General features: G+C 36.8%; 5 protein-coding genes across 12 annotated transcripts; 3 read left to right on the top strand and 2 right to left on the bottom strand.

Annotated features, from left to right (window-relative positions):
* Positions 1-108: 108 nt before the first annotated feature.
* On the top strand, positions 109-5,395 carry LOC116137189 (quinolinate synthase, chloroplastic). Its single transcript, XM_031422876.1, has 7 exons — positions 109-1,018; positions 1,795-2,079; positions 2,706-2,924; positions 3,055-3,234; positions 3,899-4,411; positions 4,685-4,846; positions 4,946-5,395. The coding sequence occupies exons 1-7, from the start codon at positions 275-277 to the stop codon at positions 5,021-5,023; spliced, it is 2,181 nt and encodes a 726-aa protein (XP_031278736.1). The 5' UTR covers positions 109-274; the 3' UTR covers positions 5,024-5,395.
* A 167-nt stretch (positions 5,396-5,562) lies between these two features.
* LOC116137190 (manganese-dependent ADP-ribose/CDP-alcohol diphosphatase) lies at positions 5,563-9,702 on the top strand. Of its 7 annotated transcripts, none has more exons than XR_004129119.1 (4): positions 5,563-5,897; positions 7,168-8,091; positions 8,740-9,036; positions 9,146-9,281. XR_004129119.1 is itself a non-coding variant. In XM_031422878.1 (3 exons), the coding sequence occupies exons 2-3, from the start codon at positions 7,227-7,229 to the stop codon at positions 9,277-9,279; spliced, it is 999 nt and encodes a 332-aa protein (XP_031278738.1). In that variant the 5' UTR covers positions 5,563-5,897; positions 7,213-7,226; the 3' UTR covers positions 9,280-9,702. The 7 variants fall into 7 exon arrangements, 4 of the variants coding, with proteins under 4 accessions (XP_031278738.1, XP_031278737.1, XP_031278740.1 ...); XR_004129118.1 differs by having other exon boundaries at positions 7,168-8,293; XR_004129117.1 differs by lacking the exon at positions 8,740-9,036 and having other exon boundaries at positions 7,168-8,293.
* Positions 9,703-11,827: 2,125 nt separating this feature from the next.
* Positions 11,828-12,985, bottom strand: LOC116137027 (high-affinity nitrate transporter 3.1-like). Its single transcript, XM_031422711.1, has 2 exons — positions 12,754-12,985; positions 11,828-12,320 (listed from the first exon to the last, which is right to left on the bottom strand). Exons 1-2 carry the CDS (start codon positions 12,878-12,880, stop codon positions 11,836-11,838), a joined length of 612 nt encoding a protein of 203 aa, XP_031278571.1. The 5' UTR covers positions 12,881-12,985; the 3' UTR covers positions 11,828-11,835.
* Positions 12,986-18,726: 5,741 nt separating this feature from the next.
* Positions 18,727-22,065, top strand: LOC116137186. Of its 2 annotated transcripts, none has more exons than XM_031422872.1 (9): positions 18,727-18,955; positions 19,082-19,770; positions 19,904-20,112; positions 20,230-20,310; positions 20,440-20,526; positions 20,633-20,765; positions 20,869-20,940; positions 21,210-21,359; positions 21,545-22,065. In XM_031422872.1, exons 1-9 carry the CDS (start codon positions 18,738-18,740, stop codon positions 21,649-21,651), a joined length of 1,746 nt encoding a protein of 581 aa, XP_031278732.1. In that variant the 5' UTR covers positions 18,727-18,737; the 3' UTR covers positions 21,652-22,065. The 2 variants fall into 2 exon arrangements, with proteins under 2 accessions (XP_031278732.1, XP_031278731.1); XM_031422871.1 differs by having other exon boundaries at positions 20,863-20,940.
* A 320-nt stretch (positions 22,066-22,385) lies between these two features.
* On the bottom strand, positions 22,386-24,137 carry LOC116137168. Its single transcript, XM_031422856.1, has 2 exons — positions 23,874-24,137; positions 22,386-23,759 (listed from the first exon to the last, which is right to left on the bottom strand). Exon 2 carries the CDS (start codon positions 23,717-23,719, stop codon positions 22,724-22,726), a length of 996 nt encoding a protein of 331 aa, XP_031278716.1. The 5' UTR covers positions 23,720-23,759; positions 23,874-24,137; the 3' UTR covers positions 22,386-22,723.
* Positions 24,138-24,693: the final 556 nt, after the last annotated feature.

Raw genomic sequence — 24,693 nt, 5'->3', positions numbered from 1 at the left:
GTTGGGCTTATTTGTGTTTTGTCTTGGCTCGAAACATCCATTCTGTGAACATTTTCGCGCGGAGGTTCGTTTTTATAATACAATATATATATATCGGTTAGTTGACTCAGCTTCTACACCTTTTATTAACAAACGGCCCTTCTTTCTCTGCCATTATATCCATATATTAACCTTCCTGAAATTGCCCGCATTTCGAGACCACTAACTTCACCCCTCCCTCGCTCCTTGCTTATACTTCAACGCATACTCTCTCTCTCTGCAAGTTTCTTTAGCCATGGAAACTATTGCTTCTCCTTCTTCTACGACTTCACTTTTTCTCTCCTCAAACAACCCTAATAGCCTTCATTCCAAAACACTCTTTTTCAACCTGTACAAAACCAACCAACCAAAATCTTTTCCCTTCTCTAAATCAGTCAAATGCATTCAATCTCCTGAACCCACTTCTAAAAACTCTACTCTTTCGTCTTTCTCCTGCGGGGCTCTCACTTTCTCTCCCGCGGAAACCGCCGATATTTTGCCACGGAAGCTCCATCATTTGATCACCGAGTTCCAATCTTTACCCGAACCTATCGACCGGGTCAAGCGTCTTCTTCACTACTCAAGCCTCTTGCCTTCTCTCCCGGACTCTTCCCGGGTCGACTCGAACCGTGTCATGGGCTGCACGGCCCAGGTCTGGCTCGAGGCTACGCTAGATAAAGATGACAAAATGAGATTTAGAGCTGATAGTGATTCGGAGATTAGCAGGGGGTTTTGTCACTGTTTGGTTTCGGTTTTTGATGGGGCGGCCCCTGAGGAGGTGTTGAGAGTGAAGACGGAGGATTTGGCGGCGTTGAATGTGGGGTTAGTTGGTGGGGAGAGGTCGAGGGTGAACACATGGCATAATGTTTTGATTAGCATGCAGAAAAGGACTAAACTTTTGGTGGCGGAGAGAGAAGGAAAGGCGCTGTTTGAGCCTTTTCCGTCTTTGGTTGTGACCAAAGATGGTGTTCAAGCCAAAGGTAGCTATGCTGAAGCCCAGGTTAGCATCTTTGTTTCTTCAATCTTATTGAATATATTTGTATAATTTTAATTGAAGTTTTGATAATACATGATTTGTGTAGTGATTTTCTGTTGATGTGTTAATTGCCTCCAGCATCGGTGTATTTTATAGATTGTTATAAGAAGAAAACTTCAACTTCAAATACTTGTGGTCTTAACTGGTCTTTTAGCTTTAGAAAATACTGTTCGATGGACCAGTGGTATCTTCAGTCCCATTAGTTCATAAGTATATGTTGAGTTATGGGAGATTTGGAATTTTTTTTTCTAATATTATTAATTATAAACTTCTAAGTTCACTGTTATCCTCCTCAATGACAAGAATCTGGTTTTCATGTTGCTGATTACTTTTAATACTGATAATTCCCATGGAATTTGGTAAATCATGCATATCTAAAAGTAACGCTTTCAATTTTTTTTATTTTTTTTAAGCTTTTTACTGGAAATCTTAAATTATACTTTATTGTAAGGTTCCCATCATTATCTTCTCGATAAATAACAATATGCATTAAATTGTAAACGTACTGATGTATGAAATCAAGAATTATGAGACATAACAATTGGTTCTAGTCTTGGCAAGCAAGGGCCATTTTTGTTCACCATAGGTGTTTAGACAAACATACGGGTGCTATGCTTTTCTTGGGGGCAAGATTAGAATCTCAATTGATTTAAGTAATATTGTTTTCCAATCGCATTATTTTCTCATATTAATTTATTGGCTGAATTAAAATCCTAAGTTCCATTCTAGCTTGATTGCAGTCTAGATATTTGTTCCCCGATGAGTCTAAGGTTGAAGAACTTGTCAACGTGCTAAAGGAGAAGAAAATTGGCATTGCTGCTCATTTTTACATGGACCCTGAAGTCCAAGGTGTCTTAACTGCTGCACAGAAGTATTGGCCCCACATTCATATATCTGATTCATTGGTCATGGCTGATACGGCGGTGAAGATGGCCAAAGCTGGATGCCAATTCATAACAGTTCTAGGTGTAGATTTCATGTCAGAAAACGTGCGTGCAATTCTTGATCAGGCTGGCTTTCAAGATGTACGTGTACTTTTTGTTCATAACTCTTATTTTTTATTTAGCACTTTGTCTCTTCATTATAAACTGAATTAATATGATGAATATTTAAAATTGTCTTGAAGTCATGAATATTTAAAATTGTCTTGAAGTCAATGTGTCAACTGTATGCAAACTTTTGTTTTTGGAAATCAGCATTCCCATCACAAGGCCACTGGTTTTACTGTATGAATAGCATCACACCAGTAGAATATGGGACATACAAGGAAACGTTAGAGCTTCAAGATGTTAGGCCTGCTTGCACATGACCGACCTTGGGTACAACCTCTGAAGAAAAGGATGATACTCATACTTTTTTGAAGCCTTTACTCATTCAAGCTTGAAAGATAAACCTTTTAGATTATATTACTGATAATAATTTTGTTCTTGATCTAGTCCCTTGCAATTCCAACTTTGCATCTTGTGAATATTTTTATGATCGGACAGTTAAGATGCTAGAAGGATAATACTTCTATTCATCTTGATTCATGTTGACTCTTGCATGAAATAGATGAAATTTTGTCTTTTTACCAGAGTTAAATTTATGGAGGGGGTGCCACACTACTTAAGCGATTCTTGTTTTTTTGTTTATTGGTGGTTTTTCTATGCAGGTTGGTGTTTATAGGATGTCAGACGAGCGCATTGGTTGTTCTCTGGCAGATGCTGCAGCTACTCCTGCTTATATGAATTACCTTGAGGCTGCTTCTAGTTCTCCTCCTTCTTTGCATGTTGTCTACATAAATACTTCACTGGAGACAAAAGCTTATGCTCATGAACTTGTGCCTACAATTACCTGTACTTCTTCCAATGTTGTGCAAACTATTTTGCAGGTTGGTATCATGATTCATTTACTTGATGCATGCTGTAATGCTCTGATTTATGTTTTCACTAGTGATATCCAGTGTCAAATGCTTTTAGGAAAGTGCTATCTGCCGTACAAGTAATTTCTTTTTCCTACAGGCATTTGCTCAGATTCCAGATTTGAACATATGGTATGGGCCTGATTCTTACATGGGTGCAAATATTGCAAAGATATTCCAACAGATGACCCTCATGAGTGATGAAGAGATTGCTGAAATCCATCCAAAACACAATAGAGACTCAATTAGATCATTGTTATCTCGCCTGCATTATTATCAGGTAAAAATTATCTTTTTGGTCCTCGAGGAATAAAGATGTAGCTTGTTTGAATGGCATACATTACATTGTACCACGTATGCTTTGGTATTATCAGTTTAATGCCTCCATGGAAGCTTGGCTTTGCGTTTATTTGGTTACTGATTTATTACTTTATTCAGAATCCCAAAATATTTCCCCTGGTTATCAGGTTATTTTGAGGTTATTTTATGTAAACGTATTATTGAATAGTGCCTGATTGACAAAAAAAAATATATCTGCCTGATAGAATTACAAACATGATGATCTCCCTTGTATTTTTTTGTCAATATGTCCTTCACCTATAGTCTATAATTGGTGGTTCTCTGTGTATTGGGATGTTCCCTGATGGTTTATATTCTTTAGGAGGCTTAGATGTTTCATGATTTTACGTATATGTGTAAGCGAAATTTTCATAGAATGTTTACTTTGGTCTAATATGTTTCTCCTGCCTCCAGAAGATGGCATCTATAACATTGTATTTATATCAAGTGCAACACATTTTACCTTATGTTTTTGAAACATTGTCAAACTTAACTAGCTAACCATAAATTTCCCCTTTCTGTTATTTCCTCATGCTTTTCAAGACTTGAGCCTTGGCAGAGCTGCATTCTTTTATTTGTCTGACCTTATGACATTTTCACATCAGGATGGTACATGTGTTGTACATCATCTTTTTGGACATGAAGTTGTGGAAAAGATCAATGAAATGTACTGTGATGCATTCTTAACTGCACATCTTGAAGTCCCTGGAGAAATGTTCTCTTTGGCAATGGAAGCAAAGAAAAGAGGAATGGGGGTGGTCGGTTCCACTCAGAATATTTTAGATTTCATAAAACACAGGGTTCAAGAAGCATTAGATAGAGATGTCAATGACCATCTCCAGTTTGTGTTGGGAACAGAGACAGGAATGGTGACTTCAATTGTTGCAGCAGTTCGCAATTTGTTGGGCTCTGAAAACTCCTCTTCAGGGGAAGCAAAAATTAATGTCGAAATTGTCTTTCCTGTTTCATCAGACTCGATGACAAGAACATCAACTAGTTCATCTCCAAGCCTAAAATCGGTCAATTTGGGTGATGTCATTTTACCTGTTATACCTGGAGTTGCTAGTGGAGAGGGGTGTTCTATTCATGGTGGCTGTGCATCCTGTCCTTACATGAAGGTGAGTCTGTCCTCTCATTTATTAGCTCATTCTCTGCACATATTTCATCACTCTCATCCTATGGTTTAATTAAAGAATCAATGTTGTGTGCTGCATGCTTCCAACTCCTGCATCCACTTGGAGACTTGAAAATTCCATGGTATTGACACACCATATTGAAGTTGATTACCAGTTAAAGGAACAAAACAAAATTTGATTGTATATATGAAAGTTGTTATTTTACAAGCATGTTTAATGAGGCCTCTGAATTGGTATTTACTGATTACCTAACAGATGAATTCTCTCACCTCACTATTGAAAATCTGCCACCAATTGCCTGATGAGAACAATAACCTTAAGGCGTTTGAAGCAGAGCGATTCAAGTTGCAAACCCCTCTAGGAAAATCAATTGCAGATGTCGGGTGTGAGCCAATATTACACATGAGACACTTCCAGGTTAATACTTTAGAGAATTTCAGTACTCCCCTTGATTCTTTACGTTGCAGTGAGGTTGATGGGCTTTCAGATTCAACTTTATTTTGTTAACTTTTGCAGGGTAAGAAAGAATTGCCGGAGAAGCTTGTGAATCAGGTTCTTCATCCATATGGCAATGGGAGGTCAATGTCAAGTTGAGAAAATTTGTACCTTAAATTTATTGTAAGGCAAGCACTGGCATACTGAAAGTTTGAAGAAGGAAATTCTGGTATGTGGAAGGAGAAGCCGTTGCCTTCACCGACTTTCCTGTCTTTCTGTGGAGCTAGTCCGGTTTTGCTAATGTGTTGACAAGGAGGGATTCTGAAAATGAAGCTATTTTATGAAAGGATTTTTTTGTAGAATTCAAAGTTTTGAACAGCTTATTGGTTAATCTTGATTTGTTTACAGAGTAGTTGAGTCAGTGTTAGGCTTAATAGGAAATGAAATGAAAGTTGAATTTCATTTTACAGTTATTTATGTTGTAGTAACTGTATAGTGTCTGAAACTAACGTATGCCTTCTCTTTGATTAATTCTACTCATTCCAACTCTCAAATTATAATATACCTTTGACCTTCAACTACCCAATGTTTCTTTTCAACATTATATTTATATAAAATGGCAACGTATTCCATTTCAAGCCCAAAGGAGAAACCACGCTAAGTTATTTGTATGCCGACTTCACTGCCACGCTTCTAAAGTCAAAACCATAGAAGAAGTAAATTATTGGACCAATAATGAGATGTTGCGTGTTAATATAAAACAGAAGCAGTCCACGTGTCTATTAACTAGGTCGGTGTTCTACTGATTTCCATGTTTCCCACCACACATCACATGAATCACGTTCTTACTATTTTATTTAATTTCTAACCCACAACCAACTACCTCGACATCGTCTCCATTTAGCCTTCCAGAAAACGACGTCGTGGCATCTAACTTTTTTCCCCCTGTATCCCTGGTATCGTTAAGATGCGAAAGTAGTACGTTCTCGTGGACAAACGTAGAAGACGGGGAGCTTTTAACTTGATCATCATCGTAAGTACATAAATCCCCTTCTCTCTGAATTTATCTTTTATTTATTCTTTGTTAACTTCTATTGTTACACCATTTTATAATTACTTTCGAAATTTTATTTCCTGTAATGTTGTTTTCTTTTTTTGGTTGCTAGTTGCTACTCTATGGAACTGATGCGATTTTGCTTTTACCATATATTTCGTAATTTAGATTTGATCTTGTAGTGGTGTCTCGAATAGTGCTTGCACTTACAGATTAGTTTCTTATTTTAATTGCCTTATTTATTTGCTTTTTCAATTTTTAGTTTTAGTTTTACCATGACGACCAACATCAGTTTTATTGGCATATTTGTGGAAAGGATTAATGTAATTTGGGTTAACGAACACATTAGTTGTAGCTTAAAACTCTGTTCTCTCTTTTAGTTCATTCAGCAAATTCACTGAATAGTTCTGCTTTAGGTAGTCTCTAAACAAAAAGGTAATTATTTTTAATGACTTCACATCATAGATGTGGTGAGTAATATCATTCATTAGTTTTCTCATGGTTTTGGACAAGGGACTTTGTAGTGATAATGCAATCACTTTCCTCAGTTGGTGTACAATGTGGCAATTCCTCAGTAGGTGAATAGTTGTAGTGCATATTGACATTATTTTTGCCTGCTTAGCTTATTATGATCTCTCTGCGCCATATAATTCTTCTTTTGTTCTAAATTCTTATATTTTAGGACTTCAGAAGGAATTCCACAAAGCATAATATGGTTGAAGATTTTGTAAGATGTAATAGGGCGTGATTATGGACAGAATAGTTTGATGAGGTTGTATTGTTGTGTTCGGTAAAAACAGAGGAAGTAAGAAGAATTTAATATATTACCCAAACAAATGGGTCTTAGTTTTCAACTTTCTTCATGTTGTGAACTACACTATTATTTTGTTCAAATGCTCATAATTATGGGCTTGTTAGCATGGCTAGTGACTGGTGAAGTCTTTTTCCTATATAGAATTACTGTTCCCTAACAATATGTCACTTTCATCATTTAACTGAGAAGATGCTAACAAGTTTCTTCGAGTAGCCATTAGAGAAAGCAAAAGCACTGAGGCTAGAAATAGTTGAAAATTCTGGTTATTCATGTTTATATCGCTTTGGTTTTTGTCTCTGCTGCAGATGAGAACATGGTTGCTGGCTGTGGGTTGAATAATTGATTTTATTATTACATTTTGAGCTCTCATGTAAATAGATTACTTTACACAACTGTTATTAAAAGTGTACTTCATCTTTTGATTATGATGCTTGGACTGCTGGGGCTAATAACAGTTTTCAATGTTGTTTGGCTGGAAAGGTACTACTCATATTATGGCCTCTGCAAATGGAGTGGCAAGTTTGCAAGGGAAGAGACCTCTTTTTTCCTTTGGGGTCATTGCTGATGTCCAGTATGCTGATATTCCTGATGGTCACTCATTCATTGGCATTCCTAGGTATTATCGCCACAGTCTTCTTGTTTTGCAAAGAGCAGTTCAAAAATGGAACAACCATCAGAAGATTAAATTTGTTATGAATTTTGGGGATATTGTTGATGGGCATTGTCCCAAAGACCAATCTATTGATGTTGTGAAGGAAGTTGTCAATGAATTTGAGAAGTTCAATGGCCCTGTCTATCACATGATTGGTAATCACTGCTTATACAATCTTCCCCGTGACAAATTACTTCCATTACTGAATATTCCAAGTATTGATGGATGCGCATACTATGATTTTTCACCAATTCCAGAATACAGATTTGTTGTACTTGATGGTTATGATATTAGTGCAATCGGTTGGCCTCAAGATCATCCAAATACATTGGAAGCACTAAAAATTCTTAGGGAGAAAAACCCAAATACAGAGAAGAACAGCCCAGATGGACTGGTGGGCATGGATAGAAGATTCCTTATGTACAATGGAGCTGTTGGGAAAGAACAGTTGGAATGGCTAGATGGAGTACTTCAAGATGCAACAAAGTTAAAACAGAAAGTAGTGGTCTGTTGCCATCTGCCTCTGGATCCAGGTTTCACATCCCGAGAAGCAATTCTCTGGAATTATGATGAAGTAATGGATGTGATACACTGTTACAATTGTGTGAAAGTTTGCCTAGCAGGCCATGATCACCAAGGAGGCCATTCAGTTGATTCCCATGGGATACACCATCGAGTCCTTGAAGCTGCCCTCGAGTGTCCTCCTGGTACAGATGCATTTGGATACATTGATGTTTATGAAAACAGGTTATCACTTGTTGGTACAGATCAGTTGCAGAGCACAGATATGTGTTTTAATCCATAAGTGGACTTCACAAAATATTATTTTAGTAGCAAGTATCCTACAGCTCATTCTTTAATGGAAGTTGTGTAGAATAAACATCAATCTTTAACCATAATTATCAACAGGTAAACACAATTTTCACAAGTGCTTATAATAAAGTGGTATCTATGGTAGTGGTTTGTGTGATGAGTCGCTTTGTGGTGTCTTTATTCCTGCCAAAAGAGGTAAAAATGTGACTGCTGGAATTTCTTAGCATGCTGAAATTCAAACAAAAACTATTATGACTTATTGTGCATTTGTTAGCAGTGAGATATCTTCAGCTTCTGTATTTCTGTCATGCTGCTATGCATGTTTCACTGGTTATTCCTGTATTTCAGTGCTTTTCTTCCCTCGGTTAAGCATGCTTTCTGTTTGGACTTCGAATGTGAAGTTGTTGGGTTAAAAATGTATATTACTTGTTCTTTCTGAAGTAATAAAAACATTCCATTTATTACAGACTCCTAAGGAGCAAATTTGTAGAGGCTATGGATTTGAGCTACTATGCACAACTGACTTTAAATTTTAATCTCAGGAAATTGAATATCCACACAGCAACTTAAGCTTTTATGTGAACACATGATTGCGCAGCCACCACTAATTAGATTTCATCATGTCGCTGGAGTGCTTGTTGTTGAATCTTTACCAAAGCCATGGATAGATGTTGGTTTTTCTGTGTGTTAAAATAGATGTTGGTTTTTCTGTGTGTTAAACTTCTTCTATAGTTGGCAAAATCATAGGACAGATCACAAATTCACACAATTGCTCTTGTAAAAGACAATGACCAGTTTAATTGTGTCAATAAATTGTTGAATGGGTGAGGATGCTAAAGGTGAACATGCCCATCTGGTATCTGAAATTTTCAATTCAGTGTAAGATTAGTAAAGTCAATGCACTTTTGTCCTAACCTGTTCTCTCTTTGCTTCCCTCCTCTCTTGCAGGTGCAGCTATTATTTCGTTCTTCATTTCTGATGTGCGGGGAAAATTGTTGAAAAATTGGGAAGGTTCGATAATTTATTTAAAGAATTCAGGTTTAGGTGGAGGAGTTGATGGCAATTGGAAGCAACATAGTTGACCAAATATGAATACATCAAAGCTGAATATCTTCTACCTAGATCCAACTACTCCAATTTATATACTGCATTTATCCGTACACGGTACACATATTACTTGTACTACCATTTAAGAAAACACCAGGATCTTTCCCGTACAAATCTTTTTACTTTTTTTTTTTTGCCGACATGACACGGTTGATGACTTCTCCTTCTTGTCAAGTACTAGTAATGCCTGTTTTTATTGCATGAACTCGTTATGTCATATGCTCATATACCTACTAATATCGGATTAATCACCACGTCTAATATCAAGAAAATTAAGATATGCCCCTAAACTCGGTAGCCCCATAGTTATAGAGGACCAACCTTCAACCGTAATTTGTAAATTTGAAGTACACTGTCGCATAAGTTCATTGACTCTGATACGTAACTCTTAACCTAGGATGATACATATAATTTAACATCAAATGATCAATTTATATGTACTTTAACTAATTTTTTAAAATTTTAGAATCATAAATCGAATAAGAGTTTCAGTAATCACTCTTATTAATGTCTAAGGGAACTTAAACTTAAAGATTTATAAAACTTTTTTTTACTTTTTTATCATTAAGGGTCTAAACTCCTTTTTATTTTTTTACCATCAAATCACCTGTGGTTAACATGAAATGAATTGTTTGTTTATTAGCTGGTGTGAACTCCACCCCAATATCTAAAACATTGATGGTGAAAAGTTTTTTGACTTTATTTTGTATAGATGAGTTTGTACGAAAAGTTTATATATATATATATATATATTATTCGTATTTTATTTTTCAAGACGTCTGGTATTTGTTTACTAGCTGCGCACTTGAATGCCACATGCGTGATGCACCAACATGTATACAATGAATTCAGACCTCTAATGATACCATAATAAAATTCAGGTCAATGGATCACTCACAGCTCATATTGATAAGATTCTTCTTAAATTAATCTCATTTCTTTCTCAACAATTAATCTACACTGAATTTTGCAGTATTTTAAGCTTATCTGACTTCTGAGCACCATCATCCTCAACTATCCAAATATTTGATAACCAAAAATGTTGACCAAACATTTATGAGTAATGTTATAGACACCAAAATTTTATACCAAATTTTGTACCGAAGATAGCAATCAATCAGACGCGATTACGCTGAAGTCTTTCGTAAATAAACGGTTATCCAACATTTATGGACGCTCGTCCATATTTAATGGACTCCCGTTCATATTATATAGACAAGTGTTTCCAAAAAAATTTAAAAGAAAAATAATGGATGTCTGTCTATTTACTATGGACGAGTGTCCATATAAGATGGACGACTGTCCAAAAAATTTTACATTCAATGGACAGGCATCCCTTTTAGATGGACGTCTATCTATTGTTTAATTTAAAAAAATTTACATTGAATTTTTGTCTCAATCCAAAAATAAATATCGCTATCTTCATTCATTTTTTTGTCAATATTCAAAGTAATTGGGCAAGCTTCATTAAATTTTTGTCCATACCAAAATTTTAGTTTAATAAAAAAATTTCTTTAAAATTTTCAATTAGAATGTTTAAAAATTTAAACCTCTCAAAATAGGTTTCATTTCTCTCTTAATTTGCATTTTGTTTATAAATGAAAAAAAAATTAAAAATTAAAAAAAAATATATTTGAGAATGGACGCCAGTCCACTCATTTGGATGGCCTTCCATTTTGGATGGTCGTCCATTGTATATATGGACGACCATCCAAAATCCAAATGAGTGGATTGGCGTCCATACTTTTACTTAAAATCAATTTTTTTTTCTTTTATTTCATCTCAAAATTTTATACTTTAAAAATGAATATTTCATTTGAAATTATATAGATGCCCATCGATAGTAAACCATTGATAGTAAAAGAACTCCCATCCATAATATATGGACGGGAGTCCATAACTATGGACAGGACTGTCCTCATAAGAGGATTGGCATTCATAAACAATTTAGGCCAAATTTTTTTAGTTTAAACTATGAACGGGAGTCCATTCTAGGTGTACAACCGTCCATATTATATGGACGAGAGTCCATTTCAAATGAACGACCGTCCAATAACAATGGACGATTGTCCATATTTGATGAACGACTGTTTATTCGCAGAATATTTGTTAACGTGATATATGGCTCGTCTGATTCAGTGGACATGTCGTTCAGTGTAAAAATTCGGTACAAAACGCCGGTGTCTATAACATTTTTCAACATTTATATATCCCAAAAGAGTTTTCCTTCACTTTCTTAAGAAACAAACAAAGATGGTAATTAGTTACTCAACTTTCCCAATTCCCATACATCAACTTCAAAGCTCCTCCCCATTTCCTAACAAGTCCACTTTATTAGACACTAGGATCTCATCTCAACCGTCCAATTCAGCTCCAAACCCACAAAAAGTGGCCCCGTTTGCCATGCACGGTGGAGATATACACTCTATGGTCCAGTAAACGTAAATATAACATAAAAACACTGAAAGAAACATGCAATTCAAGCTATAATACTATAACATGATTGTAACTTTGTGGGCTCTGAATTCTCTTCACTTCTGTTGGGTCGTCTTTCCCTTTCTCTTCTCGATGAAAAAGAAAAAGGCTAAGGACACAACCGAGAAAGCACTGAAGCAAACCGACGCAATATCCAGTGACACGTGGCGTCCTGAGATTGCCTGGACTTCAAAAAGGTTGGTCGTCTTTTGATCGTTAGTGCTCTGACCATATGCCACCTCATGACCGTCAGCATTGAAAGCATAGGCGCGTACGAAGTACGTGGCAGTAGGCACGTCCCGCTCAATGATCCAGTCCAAGGTTTGGAGTGATTTGTTGTATGGTCTTTCAACTAACTTGAACTGACAAGTCTTGTCTTTGTTTAGATGGTCTTCGGTTTTCCTCCACGCGCGATCTTTCTGGCTGATGGGGGCGTAGCATAACGTAACCTCGATGGTCTTGTAGTCGGAGTCAGTCCCAGCTGGGAGGCTCTGGTTCAGCCCCCATGTCACTGTGATTTTGTCTTCACCACTTTGCAGAACTGCATAGTTTTAAGAATCAGTACTGAACCAAGTATCTATACAATAAAAAGAAGTGCGAAATTCAGGAAACCAAACTGAAGAGATTGTGGAGCAAATTCTTTTTATGGCAGACTTTATGTATGGCTATGTGAATAATACTTGTGATAACATAAATTTGCATAAAGGGATCAGCTTTAATGACCATATTTTCCATTAAGATGATTTGAGCAACAAGAATCTAGTAATCATTCTTCAGGTATGAAATTGACTTTGAGAAGCCCCTGGCCTAGATATGCCTTTCAAGCATTGATTTTCTTCAAAGGGTTAAAAGAAAACTAAAACTTTAGAAAGAGTTCATCCCGATATAAGAAGAAATAAATAAACCATGTACAACATAAGGAAGATGCGTATAAAATTAAATGGAAAAAGAGAAAGATGGGGTGTTTAAGTTACCTCCTTGTTTAGTTGAAGTAGTGACCTGAAGAGTCTTTTTCAGAGAAGAGAAGAGGACAGCTCCATAACATGCTTGTATCAGACAAGAAAGAACAAGTGAAGCCAAGAGAATCCCACGAGTTGCCATTGGTAATCTGCCCTCAAAGTTCTAACTTTCAATAAAACCGCCAAAAGTTAGGAAAAGTAGAGTTTATGATCCCAAAAGTACTAATTGCTGATGACGATACAGAAGTCCCTTGGCTCCTCTATATACAAGAGTCAAAGAGATAAAAAAAAGAAATTTAAAGTTGATATTAATTTTATAATTGCTTCGGCTGCTGTTGGCAGAACAAGTCAATGCCCCAAAGCACTGGCTACTACCTTTCTTAGAATTTGAAGAGATTCTTGAAGAATATGATATAAAATATTAATATTGATACTCATAACACGGCCCTTCACCATGTTAAAGAGGTGGGATCCTCAAATATTTGTGGTAAGACAGGGTGTTGGATGTACATGTTTGGGGTTTAGTTTATTGATTGACTTTGTGGGAATCGATATTCTTTTAGATGCGGGGAACTTAGAAGATTTTTTTTTAAGTTCTTTTGTCCCCTAATGCTTAAGAAAGAGCAAGCTAACAAACAGTACCACATGAAAACTATGAAATGAGAAGAGATTTCAGCTGTACAATTAAGGAAAAGCCATACTATAGTATGAAAGGAAATCTTTAATTAAATATCAACAAGTTCTTGTTGTCAATTATTCATGAATCTTCCTCATTCTATGAAAAGATTTTAACAAGTTGGCCTCATCATTTAAGACCGGGAGAGGAAATTTTCCTGAGTTTGCCATGGTATCTTTATTCTAGTTTATATATATTGCAGTGCAGCACTTGTAGTTCCGTACTCTGTGAGGTCATATAAATGATTAAATATATATAATTATTTAAGTTAAATGAAAACATCACGCACAAAGTCAACGATACCGGAGGATTAGCCGATTAGGATTAGGAAGCTGTGTGGGTGCGTCAGTCACACTTAACAACTATATTCTACATGTCAGCAGGTTTGAGTATGCAAGTGGAGGGGCGTTTCTCAGTGTGTGTTGTGTGTAACCCAGTATTTAGTATGTACTCATCACATGTTGCTGTAGTGGGTAAGAAATTTTTTGCACTTGGTTGAGGAATCAGTATTATATTCTTTCACATCAAGGATATTTTGTGTACATATCTCCCCAGAAACAAATTGGAACTTGAAAGACACATTTATATCATTTAATACATAACGTCCACATTGGTAACCAATCTGAAGTTTAGTCCCCAGCTCTGGTATTCGATACCGCATTTCATCCTGTAACATGTTGATGCAAATATATCTTAACAGTTTCATATCAGACGTATTGATGCAGCAAATGGTATTTGTTAAATAACTAAACTGGACTGTTGTCTGCTCCCATCCATGCCTTCTGCCTCCAGGATGCCTTTCATAGATTTCATTCATGAGTTCTACAGCCACCTATGACACCTGACCACTTCTTTAACATGCAGACAAGTCTGACATTGCTTTTCGGGTCCTGAAGTTTTTATCTTCAGTATATGTCCAGCCCAAATTCATATCAACCTGACATTAGATTTTACTCTACAGTATATGCTGCAAATGGTGTTGATACAAATAAGTCTGAATTCTATGCTAAACACAACTATTTTGATAAAGAGCCATTCGGCTCATTGTGTTGAGTGAGGATAATATGTAGTGTGTGAACGAAATAGAGACAACAATAGGAACAAAATATAATAGTAAAACAAAACAAACAGTAAATAAAGAAAATAATACGCGCGATTTACCCTGGTTCACCCAATGTGGACTACATCCAGTTGAGTCAATATTATTGCAATATGTCTCACCTCTCTCGTTTACAATGAATGAATTACTCTCTCACCCATAACAAGAGAAAAGTATGTTTATATATTAGGTTTAAGAGATTAAACCTAGTTTTACAAGGATTCTTATTCCTAAGCTCAACCCAAAAAGGAATTAATAACTTAAAAGAAATCCTACAGCGGTTATACATGGAGAAGCCCAAAACCGCCTACGGGCTCGGGGACGCTGCCCGAGCAGCGGGACCCTCGAGTGCGTCTCCGTTACCTATTAATGCTGAAGTAGTCGACAACTCCAACAGTGTGGCATTATGCCGGTATATTTGATAGTAAAAATGTAAGAAAAAATGCAGTTCTTCAACCTCGTGTATATTTTGATAGAAAAAATGTAAGAAAAACCAGCCCAAGTAATCAAAAGTTTTGAACCCCAAACTGTTCTCACAGTCAACCATGTAACTTGTAATTGAACAGGTATTATCAAAACAGACAATCTGACATCCCATTCATATATGGAAAAAAACAAAATTAAGTTAAGAAAGTGAATTTTTTATTCCAGAAAAATGAAATGTTTATCAATGAATTGATACATAGGGATTGACGGCTGCCGGAGAACCTAATGAGGGGGGCTGCTTTGGGTGGCGCAATGAGAAGTAGTCAAGTGAGCTGACTGGCCGACTGGTCAAGTCAATACGTATATACACATCAGAAAAGGTTATCATATCGACACAATTTTTTATTTCTGTCATCTAACAGATTATGAACGAGCTAGCTAGAGTCCCTTTGGACTAATTTATATCAATCTTTAGCGTAGTGCTGGAGCTTGATTAGCTTAATTACAAGACAAATAGCATATTTTGAATCTAAGAATTTATTCATGAATGGTTTATTCCTTATAAGCTTATAAATTTGACCTCAGCCATGTATCTTATATAATATATAGTTTATTTGTAAAGTTCACAATGTACTTTTCAGAACTCTGGAACGTCCGAAACGAGGACGATGAAAACGCGGTTACGGCCAGCTTGTGGACTCCTCAAACAACTGCTGCATATATGTTTTGTTATTATGAATTCCAACCATTTGGTTGGTTCGATGGAGAACAAAATTTAAACAGTCGACAGATAAAACACAAACAAAAAGACACCACCGGATGCCGGCCAACATTCTTTCTTTGCCTCTCTATATCCTACTGATATTACCAATGTCAATGTATTAAATCAATATACTCCGGAGTCTACATTGCTCGATCGTGCATGACCCTCTTTCTCTTCTTAAAAGTTAAGGCTAAAATCTCAACCAAAACATGGCCCAACCAACCCTCGTCTCCAGAGGATCCATTACTCTTCAGAAGAAAATGGTAGACAATCGGCGTAAAATGGAAAATAATAATGTACCAGACCTCACTGACTTTATGAACGACATGTTCTTTGGGACGGTTGACAATGACAAGAAAGCCTATAACTTGACAGGTGGTGGTGGTCGTCCTTTGATGGACGAGGAAGACGATTTTGATGATAAATATCAACAAGTTCTTGTTGTCAATTATTCATGAATCTTCCTCATTCTATGAAAAGATTTTAACAAGTTGGCCTCATCATTTAAGACCGGGAGAGGAAATATTCCTGAGTTTGCCATGGTATCTTTATTCTAGTTTATATATATTGCAGTGCAGTACTTGTAGTTCCGTACTCTGTAAGGTCATATAAATGATTAAATATATATAATTATTTAAGTTAAATGAAAACATCACGCACAAAGTCAACGATACCGGAGGATTAGCCGATTAGGATTAGGAAGCTGTGTGGGTGCGTCAGTCACACTTAACAACTATATTCTACATGTCAGCAGGTTTGAGTATGCAAGTGGAGAGGCGTTTCTCAGTGTGTGTTGTGTGTAACCCAGTATTTAGTATGTGCTCATCACATGTTGCCGTAGTGGGTAAGAAATTTTTTGCACTTGGTTGAGGAATCAGTATTATATTCTTTCACATCAAGGATATTTTCTGTACATATCTCCCCAGAAACAAATTGGAACTTGAAAGACACATTTATATCATTTAATACATAACGTCCACATTGGTAACCAATCTGAAGTTTAGTCCCCAGCTCTGGTATTCGATACCGCATTTCATCCTGTGACATGTTGATGCAAATATATCTTAACAGTTTCATATCAGACGTATTGATGCAGCAAATGGTATTTGTTAAATAACTAAACTGGACTGTTGTTTGCTCCCCTCCATGCCTTCTGCCTCCAGGATGCCTTTCATAGATTTCATTCATGAGTTCTACAGCCACCTATGACACCTGACCACTTCTTTAACACGCAGACAAGTCTGACATTGCTTTTCGGGTCCTGAAGTTTTTATCTTCAGTATATGTCCAGCCCAAATTCATATCAACCTGACATTAGATTTTACTCTACAGTATATGCTGCAAATGGTGTTGATACAAATAAGTCTGAATTCTATGCTAAACACAACTATTTTGATAAAGAGCCATTCGGCTCATTGTGTTGAGTGAGGATAATATGTAGTGTGTGAACGAAATAGAGACAACAATAGGAACAAAATATAATAGTAAAACAAAACAAACAGTAAATAAAGAAAATAATACGCGCGATTTACCCTGGTTCACCCAATGTGGACTACATCCAGTTGAGTCAATATTATTGCAATATGTCTCACCTCTCTCGTTTACAATGAATGAATTACTCTCTCACCCATAACAAGAGAAAAGTATGTTTATATATTAGGTTTAAGAGATTAAACCTAGTTTTACAAGGATTCTTATTCCTAAGCTCAACCCAAAAAGGAATTAATAACTTAAAAGAAATCCTACAGCGGTTATACATGGAGAAGCCCAAAACCGCCTACGGGCTCGGGGACGCTGCCCGAGCAGCGGGACCCTCGAGTGCGTCTCCGTTACCTATTAATGCTGAAGTAGTCGACAACTCCAACAGTGTGGCATTATGCCGGTATATTTGATAGTAAAAATGTAAGAAAAAATGCAGTTCTTCAACCTCGTGTATATTTTGATAGAAAAAATGTAAGAAAAACCAGCCCAAGTAATCAAAAGTTTTGAACCCCAAACTGTTCTCACAGTCAACCATGTAACTTGTAATTGAACAGGTATTATCAAAACAGACAATCTGACATCCCATTCATATATGGAAAAAAACAAAATTAAGTTAAGAAAGTGAATTTTTTATTCCAGAAAAATGAAATGTTGATCAATGAATTGATACATAGGGATTGACGGCTGCCGGAGAACCTAATGAGGGGGGCTGCTTTGGGTGGCGCGATGAGAAGTAGTCAAGTGAGCTGACTGGCCGACTGGTCAAGTCAATACGTATATACACATCAGAAAAGGTTATCACATCGACACAATTTTTTATTTCTGTCATCTAACAGATTATGAACGAGCTAGCTAGAGTCCCTTTGGACTAATTTATGTCAATCTTTAGCGTAGTACTGGAGCTTGATTAGCTTAATTACAAGACAAATAGCATATTTTGAATCTAAGAATTTATTCATGAATGGTTTATTCCTTATAAGCTTATAAATTTGACCTCAGACATTTATCTTATATAATATATAGTTTATTTGTAAAGTTCACAATGTACTTTTCAGAACTCTGGAACGTCCGAAACGAGGACGACGAAAACGCGGTTACGGCCAGCTTGTGGACTCCTCAAACAACTGCTGCATATATGTTTTGTTATTATGAATTCCAACCATTTGGTTGGTTCGATGGAGAACAAAATTTAAACAGTCGACAGATAAAACACAAACAAAAAGACACCACCGGATGCCGGCCAACATTCTTTCTTTGCCTCTCTATATCTTACTGATATTACCAATGTCATCCGGAGTCTACATTACTCGATCGTGCATGACCCTCTTTCTCTTCTTAAAAGTTAAGGCTAAAATCTCAACCAAAACATGGCCCAATCAACCCTCGTCTCCAAAGGATCCATTACTCTTCAGAAGAAAATGGTAGACGATCGGCGTAAAATGGAAAATAATAATGTACCAGACCTCACTGACTTTATGAACGACATGTTCTTTGGGGCGGTTGACAATGACAAGAAAGCCTATAACTTGACAGGTGGTGGTGGTCGTCCTTTGATGGACGAGGAAGACGATTTTGATGATAGCACTAGAAGCAACAGTAGCAGGTTAACACAAGAGTGGCTAGAAGAGGCAAAACGTATGGTGGCCTCTTCTCCATCTCGAAGTGAATCACCTTCGCGACTCGTCGGGTCGCCAAGGTTTGCAGCCGCACAAGCCAGGCTATCGGTCTCATCAATTGATCGTAGGGACCCTCTTTCTAGGTCTGCCAGAAGGTACACGATTGCGTTAGTAATTGAATTTACGTAACGAATTTCACAAAGAGTTGCACCATTGGCAATTTGAGCCATCTTGTTTGATTTTGAAGCACTTTTTTGTTTTTTTTTTTTTTATGGGAATAGGCACAGGGCAGGGGAGGGATTCAGTGGACAAATTCTAAGCAAATCAGAAAAACACGCCCGCAACAAGTCACTCACTTTAGACACCTCAACGACTCTCTCCTCGGAGTCAGAGCAATCCCCTGCTGATGCAGTCCACAAATGGTTCTCCAACATCCTCAATCCATCCAGTCCCACTTCAACACCTTCCTCCCCCACTTCCCCTACAAACCTTTCCCATGATCCAACGGCAATCTTTCTGCCACCTCGGCAGTCAACTCCCAGAAGATCCCGCTTCAAAACCGACAACTCTGCACCTCACCCACAAGGAACCCCAGTCCCTTCCCGCCGAACTTTCAAAACCTCTTCAGGTCCATTAACTGAGCCAACACCAAACTTACTTTCTCTACCAAAAAACATTATTGAGTCTGCTCCAAGGAGATCAATATCATCATCATTGCCATTGGATCGCCCCCTTTCACCACCCAAGAATCTAGTAGAGTCAGCTCACCGCCGCTCTGTATCAAGGTCTACTTGCTTTGTGGAGAAAGGAGTGCCGATAAGCAATGAAAATGGGTGGTCTAAGGAAGAGGAGAAAAGCAGAGACCTTAGCCTTAATGGATTCCTTAAAGAACAGAGAATCAAGATTGAGAAGATTTTGAATAGAGAATCTGATTACAAGGCCAAGATCGTGCTTCCAGGACCTTCAAACAGTTAAGTGTGATGCAAACTTAATTATTGATTAGAATCATAAAAATGTACATTACAAAGCAAAGATCGTCCTGTTTGCCCTGGTTGAAGTTCTAAATAAGTTTTAATTGAATGTGTGAGATTGATGGAATGCAGGTACAAGTTCGATGGTGGCAGCAATATGCTATGCATGGTTGTTGGAAAATCGGTTGAGAAAGAATAAGGGATCAGAAAGTAATGCAGAGAAGTACGTGGTGGTGCCTGTGATGAATGTAAGGAGAGGGAAAATGTGGAAGCATCAACAGACTGCTTGGCTCTTTCACCATGTTGGCCTCCATGCTACCTCATTGCTCTTTGCTGACGAGGTACTTCCAGATTATTGTTTGTATTAAGATTAACAACTTTGCCTTAAATAATTTATACTGTTTATATATTTGGTATCACACAACAATTTGAATTTTGTTACTATTACTTGGGATCAGATTGATCTAGAGAGTCTAATGATGACCGGAAAATTGAACATTGTCGTGGTTGGGCAAGATGTCCTCAGAACTAATGGCGAGGTTGGTACCTGTTATTGGCCAATTGTATTAACTTTTGAAGTAGAGAAAATTTTTTTGATCTATTCATGGTAATGTTATGAGAATACATAAATAATTCTCTATATTAAACATGGTTCCTTACTTATACAGGCTGGATCTCAGTGCACCATTCTTACAGATAATTATTGTGAAGATGCATATGATTTACTTCAAACACCAATGTTGAAAACGAGTTTGGTAAATTCCATCAACTTTCTTGTAAATCAATTCCATTCTTTCTCTTGACCAACCAAAAAGAACCAGCTTCAGGTTTAGCATTCTTACTGGGTTTCCTCTATCACAGCTTGCGGGTATCCTTTTAGACACACAAAATTTGGATATAGCTTCTCCATTGTCTATGACAAGAGATGCAGAGGCGGTTCAGTTACTATTGGTTGGCTCAGCCCCAAATTACAGAAACGCTGTTTACGATCAATGTATGCTTATTTTTCTGCTTCTTGGCACAGCCTTTGGTAAAAAAAATTAAGCTGTTTATGCATAATATATAATTTAAGATTCCCATTTCTTTTTTAGTAACAGTGATGCAAGACCAAAGGGATAACTCATTTCTTGAAGCTTTGAGTTACAACTATGGGAAGTCACCTGTTGAGAGTAAGTTTTTCGTGATGGCATAATGGAGTTTTAGTTAGCTGAACTTTGACAGTATGACAAGATCTTGTCATGAAACTAGAACTTATTTTACTTGTTTATTACAACGTTGAACTTACAATCAACTTCTATTTCTCCTTTGACAATGTCTTAAACCCGAATTAAAACTTGTACCATTGCTTTTGCCTTGCCTGTATTTTTACTCTGCCAATATGCCTTTAAGCGCTGTTGTCTTACTCAGTTTGAATACTTTTTCATGCACTTGATGATAGACGGGCTAGAAACAAAAGCACAATTGGAGGACAGGGTTCCAGAGAGGAGGTCAACCTCTACCTCTAAAAGTGAAGCTACCACAAAAATTTTGCATAAAAGTCCCAATGGTGTGACAAATGCTAAAAATAACAAAACTTCATCAAGTCCGGGTAATGCTTCGTTCCTACCTTTGATTGCGAAAATTTACATTGGAAAACTTCATTTTGCATGTAAATCTTGGTAAATTTACTGGTGCTAACTTTTGAACACATGTTTTTCTTTTAATCTGCTATCCTCATTTTAATAATTTAATTCATCTTATGACTCCAAATATATCTTAATTTCAATCTTACAGCTAAGCCTAATTCATTACCGGCAAAAGCTACTGCTACACCACCACCACCTCCTCGCGGAAAAAACGGGTTTTTCTTGGCAAAATGGTTTGGTTTTGGATCAAAATAAAGACAAAGCTTACTGTAAATTTTCCCAAAATTATTGTGAGATATATTTAATGCCACTACCAAATTCATTTCCTGGGAAGCATCGATCGATGTGGATTCAACAAATCAGTGAGATGAGTACTGAAATTAACCATTATTTTTTAATCCTTGTGTTCAAGATATTTCTTGGTTGCATAGTATTTCAGGGACGATTAAATCAGGTCAGAGGCTGAATAGTGAATACAACCCAGATTCAAAGATTTATGACACTATGCTTGACCCGTGCAGTCATTGAAGCATCTCTAGTTTCTTTACTGAAGCATCAGAAGAAATGACCTTCAATTATTAAGTCTACCACACGTCTACACTGTAGCAAATTTTCTTCCATTTTTTCTTTAATGAATGTCAGAGTCTCTTTAATGGTATCCCTATTATTGCACCGACAATATAAGAATAATTAAAGGAACTTTCAATGTACCTAGATACTTGTTTGGTAATAAATCTTTGACTGAAGATTAGAGACATGAGATTAGAAATTAGATTAATAGCTGACAATAACATTAACAAAGCAATCAAAGAAAGATGTTAACCGAATTTCATGTGCAGAGTTAGTGATTTCATCATCTTCAGTCATCTGGTTACGAAACTATTGTCAACTTTTTGTGTATATAAAAATGTAGAAATCATACTCGTATTGGTATATATAAATGTGAAAGAAAGTAAGCTCATTTATCAAGAGTGGATCGAGAGAGAGAGGAAAAATTAATGGAGAATTTTGTTAAAAACAGACGGAGATGCGTATAGAGATGGAATTATTGGGCATGTAGATGATACAATCTGTCTTGTCCAATTAGGCCCACTTGTTGAATCCCAGCTGTAGAGACCTTCTATTCCCTTTCCTCTTTGTCCCCACTTCTTCTTTCTTCATCTCCCAATCATCTTGCCTCTTTCTTCAACCAATCTACATCCTCATCGATCCATATTGCCTACCCCATAGCCTTATTCTTTCCTTCTTGTTGTTGTTATTGTTGTTGTTGTTGATGATGATGAATTGATGAAGATTTTACAACATTGGGGATTATATGTTCCTCTCATCATTCAACCTTCCAGGCATAGAGAAATAAGGAAAACTCAGATGACCCACCTTCTATTGAATCACAACTTCCTGCCTGAGAAGACAATGGTGTTGATGTGAACGATGACAATGGCGGCGAAGAAGATGTACTTGATAGAGAAGAAAGAGACGATGATGATGACATAATTGGCTTAAATATAAACAAGGCATGTCTTAAACCTGGACTAAATAGCCAGTCATGGACATCCCAATACACTTCCACTCTTGCTTTATTCACATGAACAGACTCGTTACCTCTAAATTTCCAGTGAAGATGCTTGACGTGAATCACCAAATGCCCATCAATCCTTATCTCCATTTCTGGCTCAACTCCTCCACCCGAAGAAATATTACCATTGCTCGTATTTCCAGTACTATTTATTGTTCTATTCTTGCATTCAATTGAGATCTCATGAAACCTACCTTTCTCATGGAATTTTACCTTCGTGGAGAATTTCTTCTTGCCAAATATGTGTTCCTTTCTTGAAACCATAACTGGATCAATAAGAGCAGGCCTACACCCAGTTTTTCTATATGCATCTTTCTTCAGATCACCAAGTAAGAGCACAACCTCTTCATCACAAACAACTGCAACATAGTAATCCGAGATGGGCTCAGTTTCGCCATTGAATTTGGCTGCCTTGAGGTCCCAAAATATATCAACTGCTTTACCGTCAACTACAAACCGCTTGGAGCCTTGTTTCCTCCAAAAATACCATGGCTTCAGCTCAACTTTGCAGGTGCAATACTGCTTCTCTCCTTTCTCTCCTTCTACTGATACCGAAAGGCCATGAAGTAGCAAGTTTTTGCACCATGTGATGGTGATCAAACGACACTGATCGGCGATCTTTGTCCGATAAACTGACATGAAAACACTCTGACCAGACCTTGTTATCGCGGCGGGATCATCAGTGAACTTCTCCCCTGATGAAAAGCAAGCAGGAATGCCAATTTGGTCTTGCATGAATCTTGACATAGATTATTACTGAATATCGATCAGTTTTTAGAACTAGTAACTGGGCAAAGCCCAAATTGGAGGAAGAAGAAGCAAAAAAAAAGAGTCAGAGAGAAGTGAATGAATGTAAATGATAATAAAAACATAAAGAAAAGGGATCTTACTCACAACTCACAAGATGTATTGAGTAACAGAAGCTGCCAGAGGTGTTTTTGGCAGCATTTCAAGGGATTAAAGAAATATTTCCAAACTGGCAAATAGATGGCAGTAAGTGAGAGTGAGTGTAGAACAAATGCTTAACTGGATTTATATTTTATAATTTGCTTTTCTTCATCACTTTATAACTAATTGAATTTTCTTTTAAAAAAGACAACTTTATTGAATCCGAGGTGGTTTTGCTTCCGTCAAAACTTAAAATACTCATTTCCATGCATGGTTAAAAGCGGATCAACCCATTTTCACCAGATTTGAAGTATAGAATTCTACGTACATACATAGATATGATGACCAGTCAAAATTATAAAACAATTTGAGATCTTTTGTTTTTGTTTTCCAATGTGGGTCTTCAAAGATTTTTTACTATCTGATAAAATAAAAATAAATAAATAAATAAATAAAGTTCAAAGATGTGCAGGAGCAGGGAGTGGTAGTTGCAGAAAATCTGAGGAATCTACGGTTACAGGCTGTAGATCTGGTCCATCTCTGCCATTTCAGTTCATAACTCGGAGACTTTGACCGTCTTTAAGTGCTAAATTAAAACATCTTTCAAGACTGGGTTAAATCAAGTAAAAAAATTAGATTGGTAAAGCTAAAGCGGTAATGAAAATGAAAGAAATGATGTTGCATGCCACTCAAGGCGGCTATTTACAAGAAGCCGAGGTGTTGGTTTTCGTACAAAAGAAAAAGGAAGTTCAACAAGAATGATAGAAGATTAAGGAGGTTCACCGTCCATGGAAAATTGTTTGGAATGGAGGACAGCTAATTGATTTAACTGT

Source organism: Pistacia vera, unplaced genomic scaffold, assembly GCF_008641045.1.
Source record: "Pistacia vera cultivar Batoury unplaced genomic scaffold, PisVer_v2 Contig320, whole genome shotgun sequence".
Lineage (NCBI taxonomy): Eukaryota > Viridiplantae > Streptophyta > Magnoliopsida > Sapindales > Anacardiaceae > Pistacia > Pistacia vera.
This window is presented reverse-complemented; position numbering and strand designations above follow the sequence as displayed.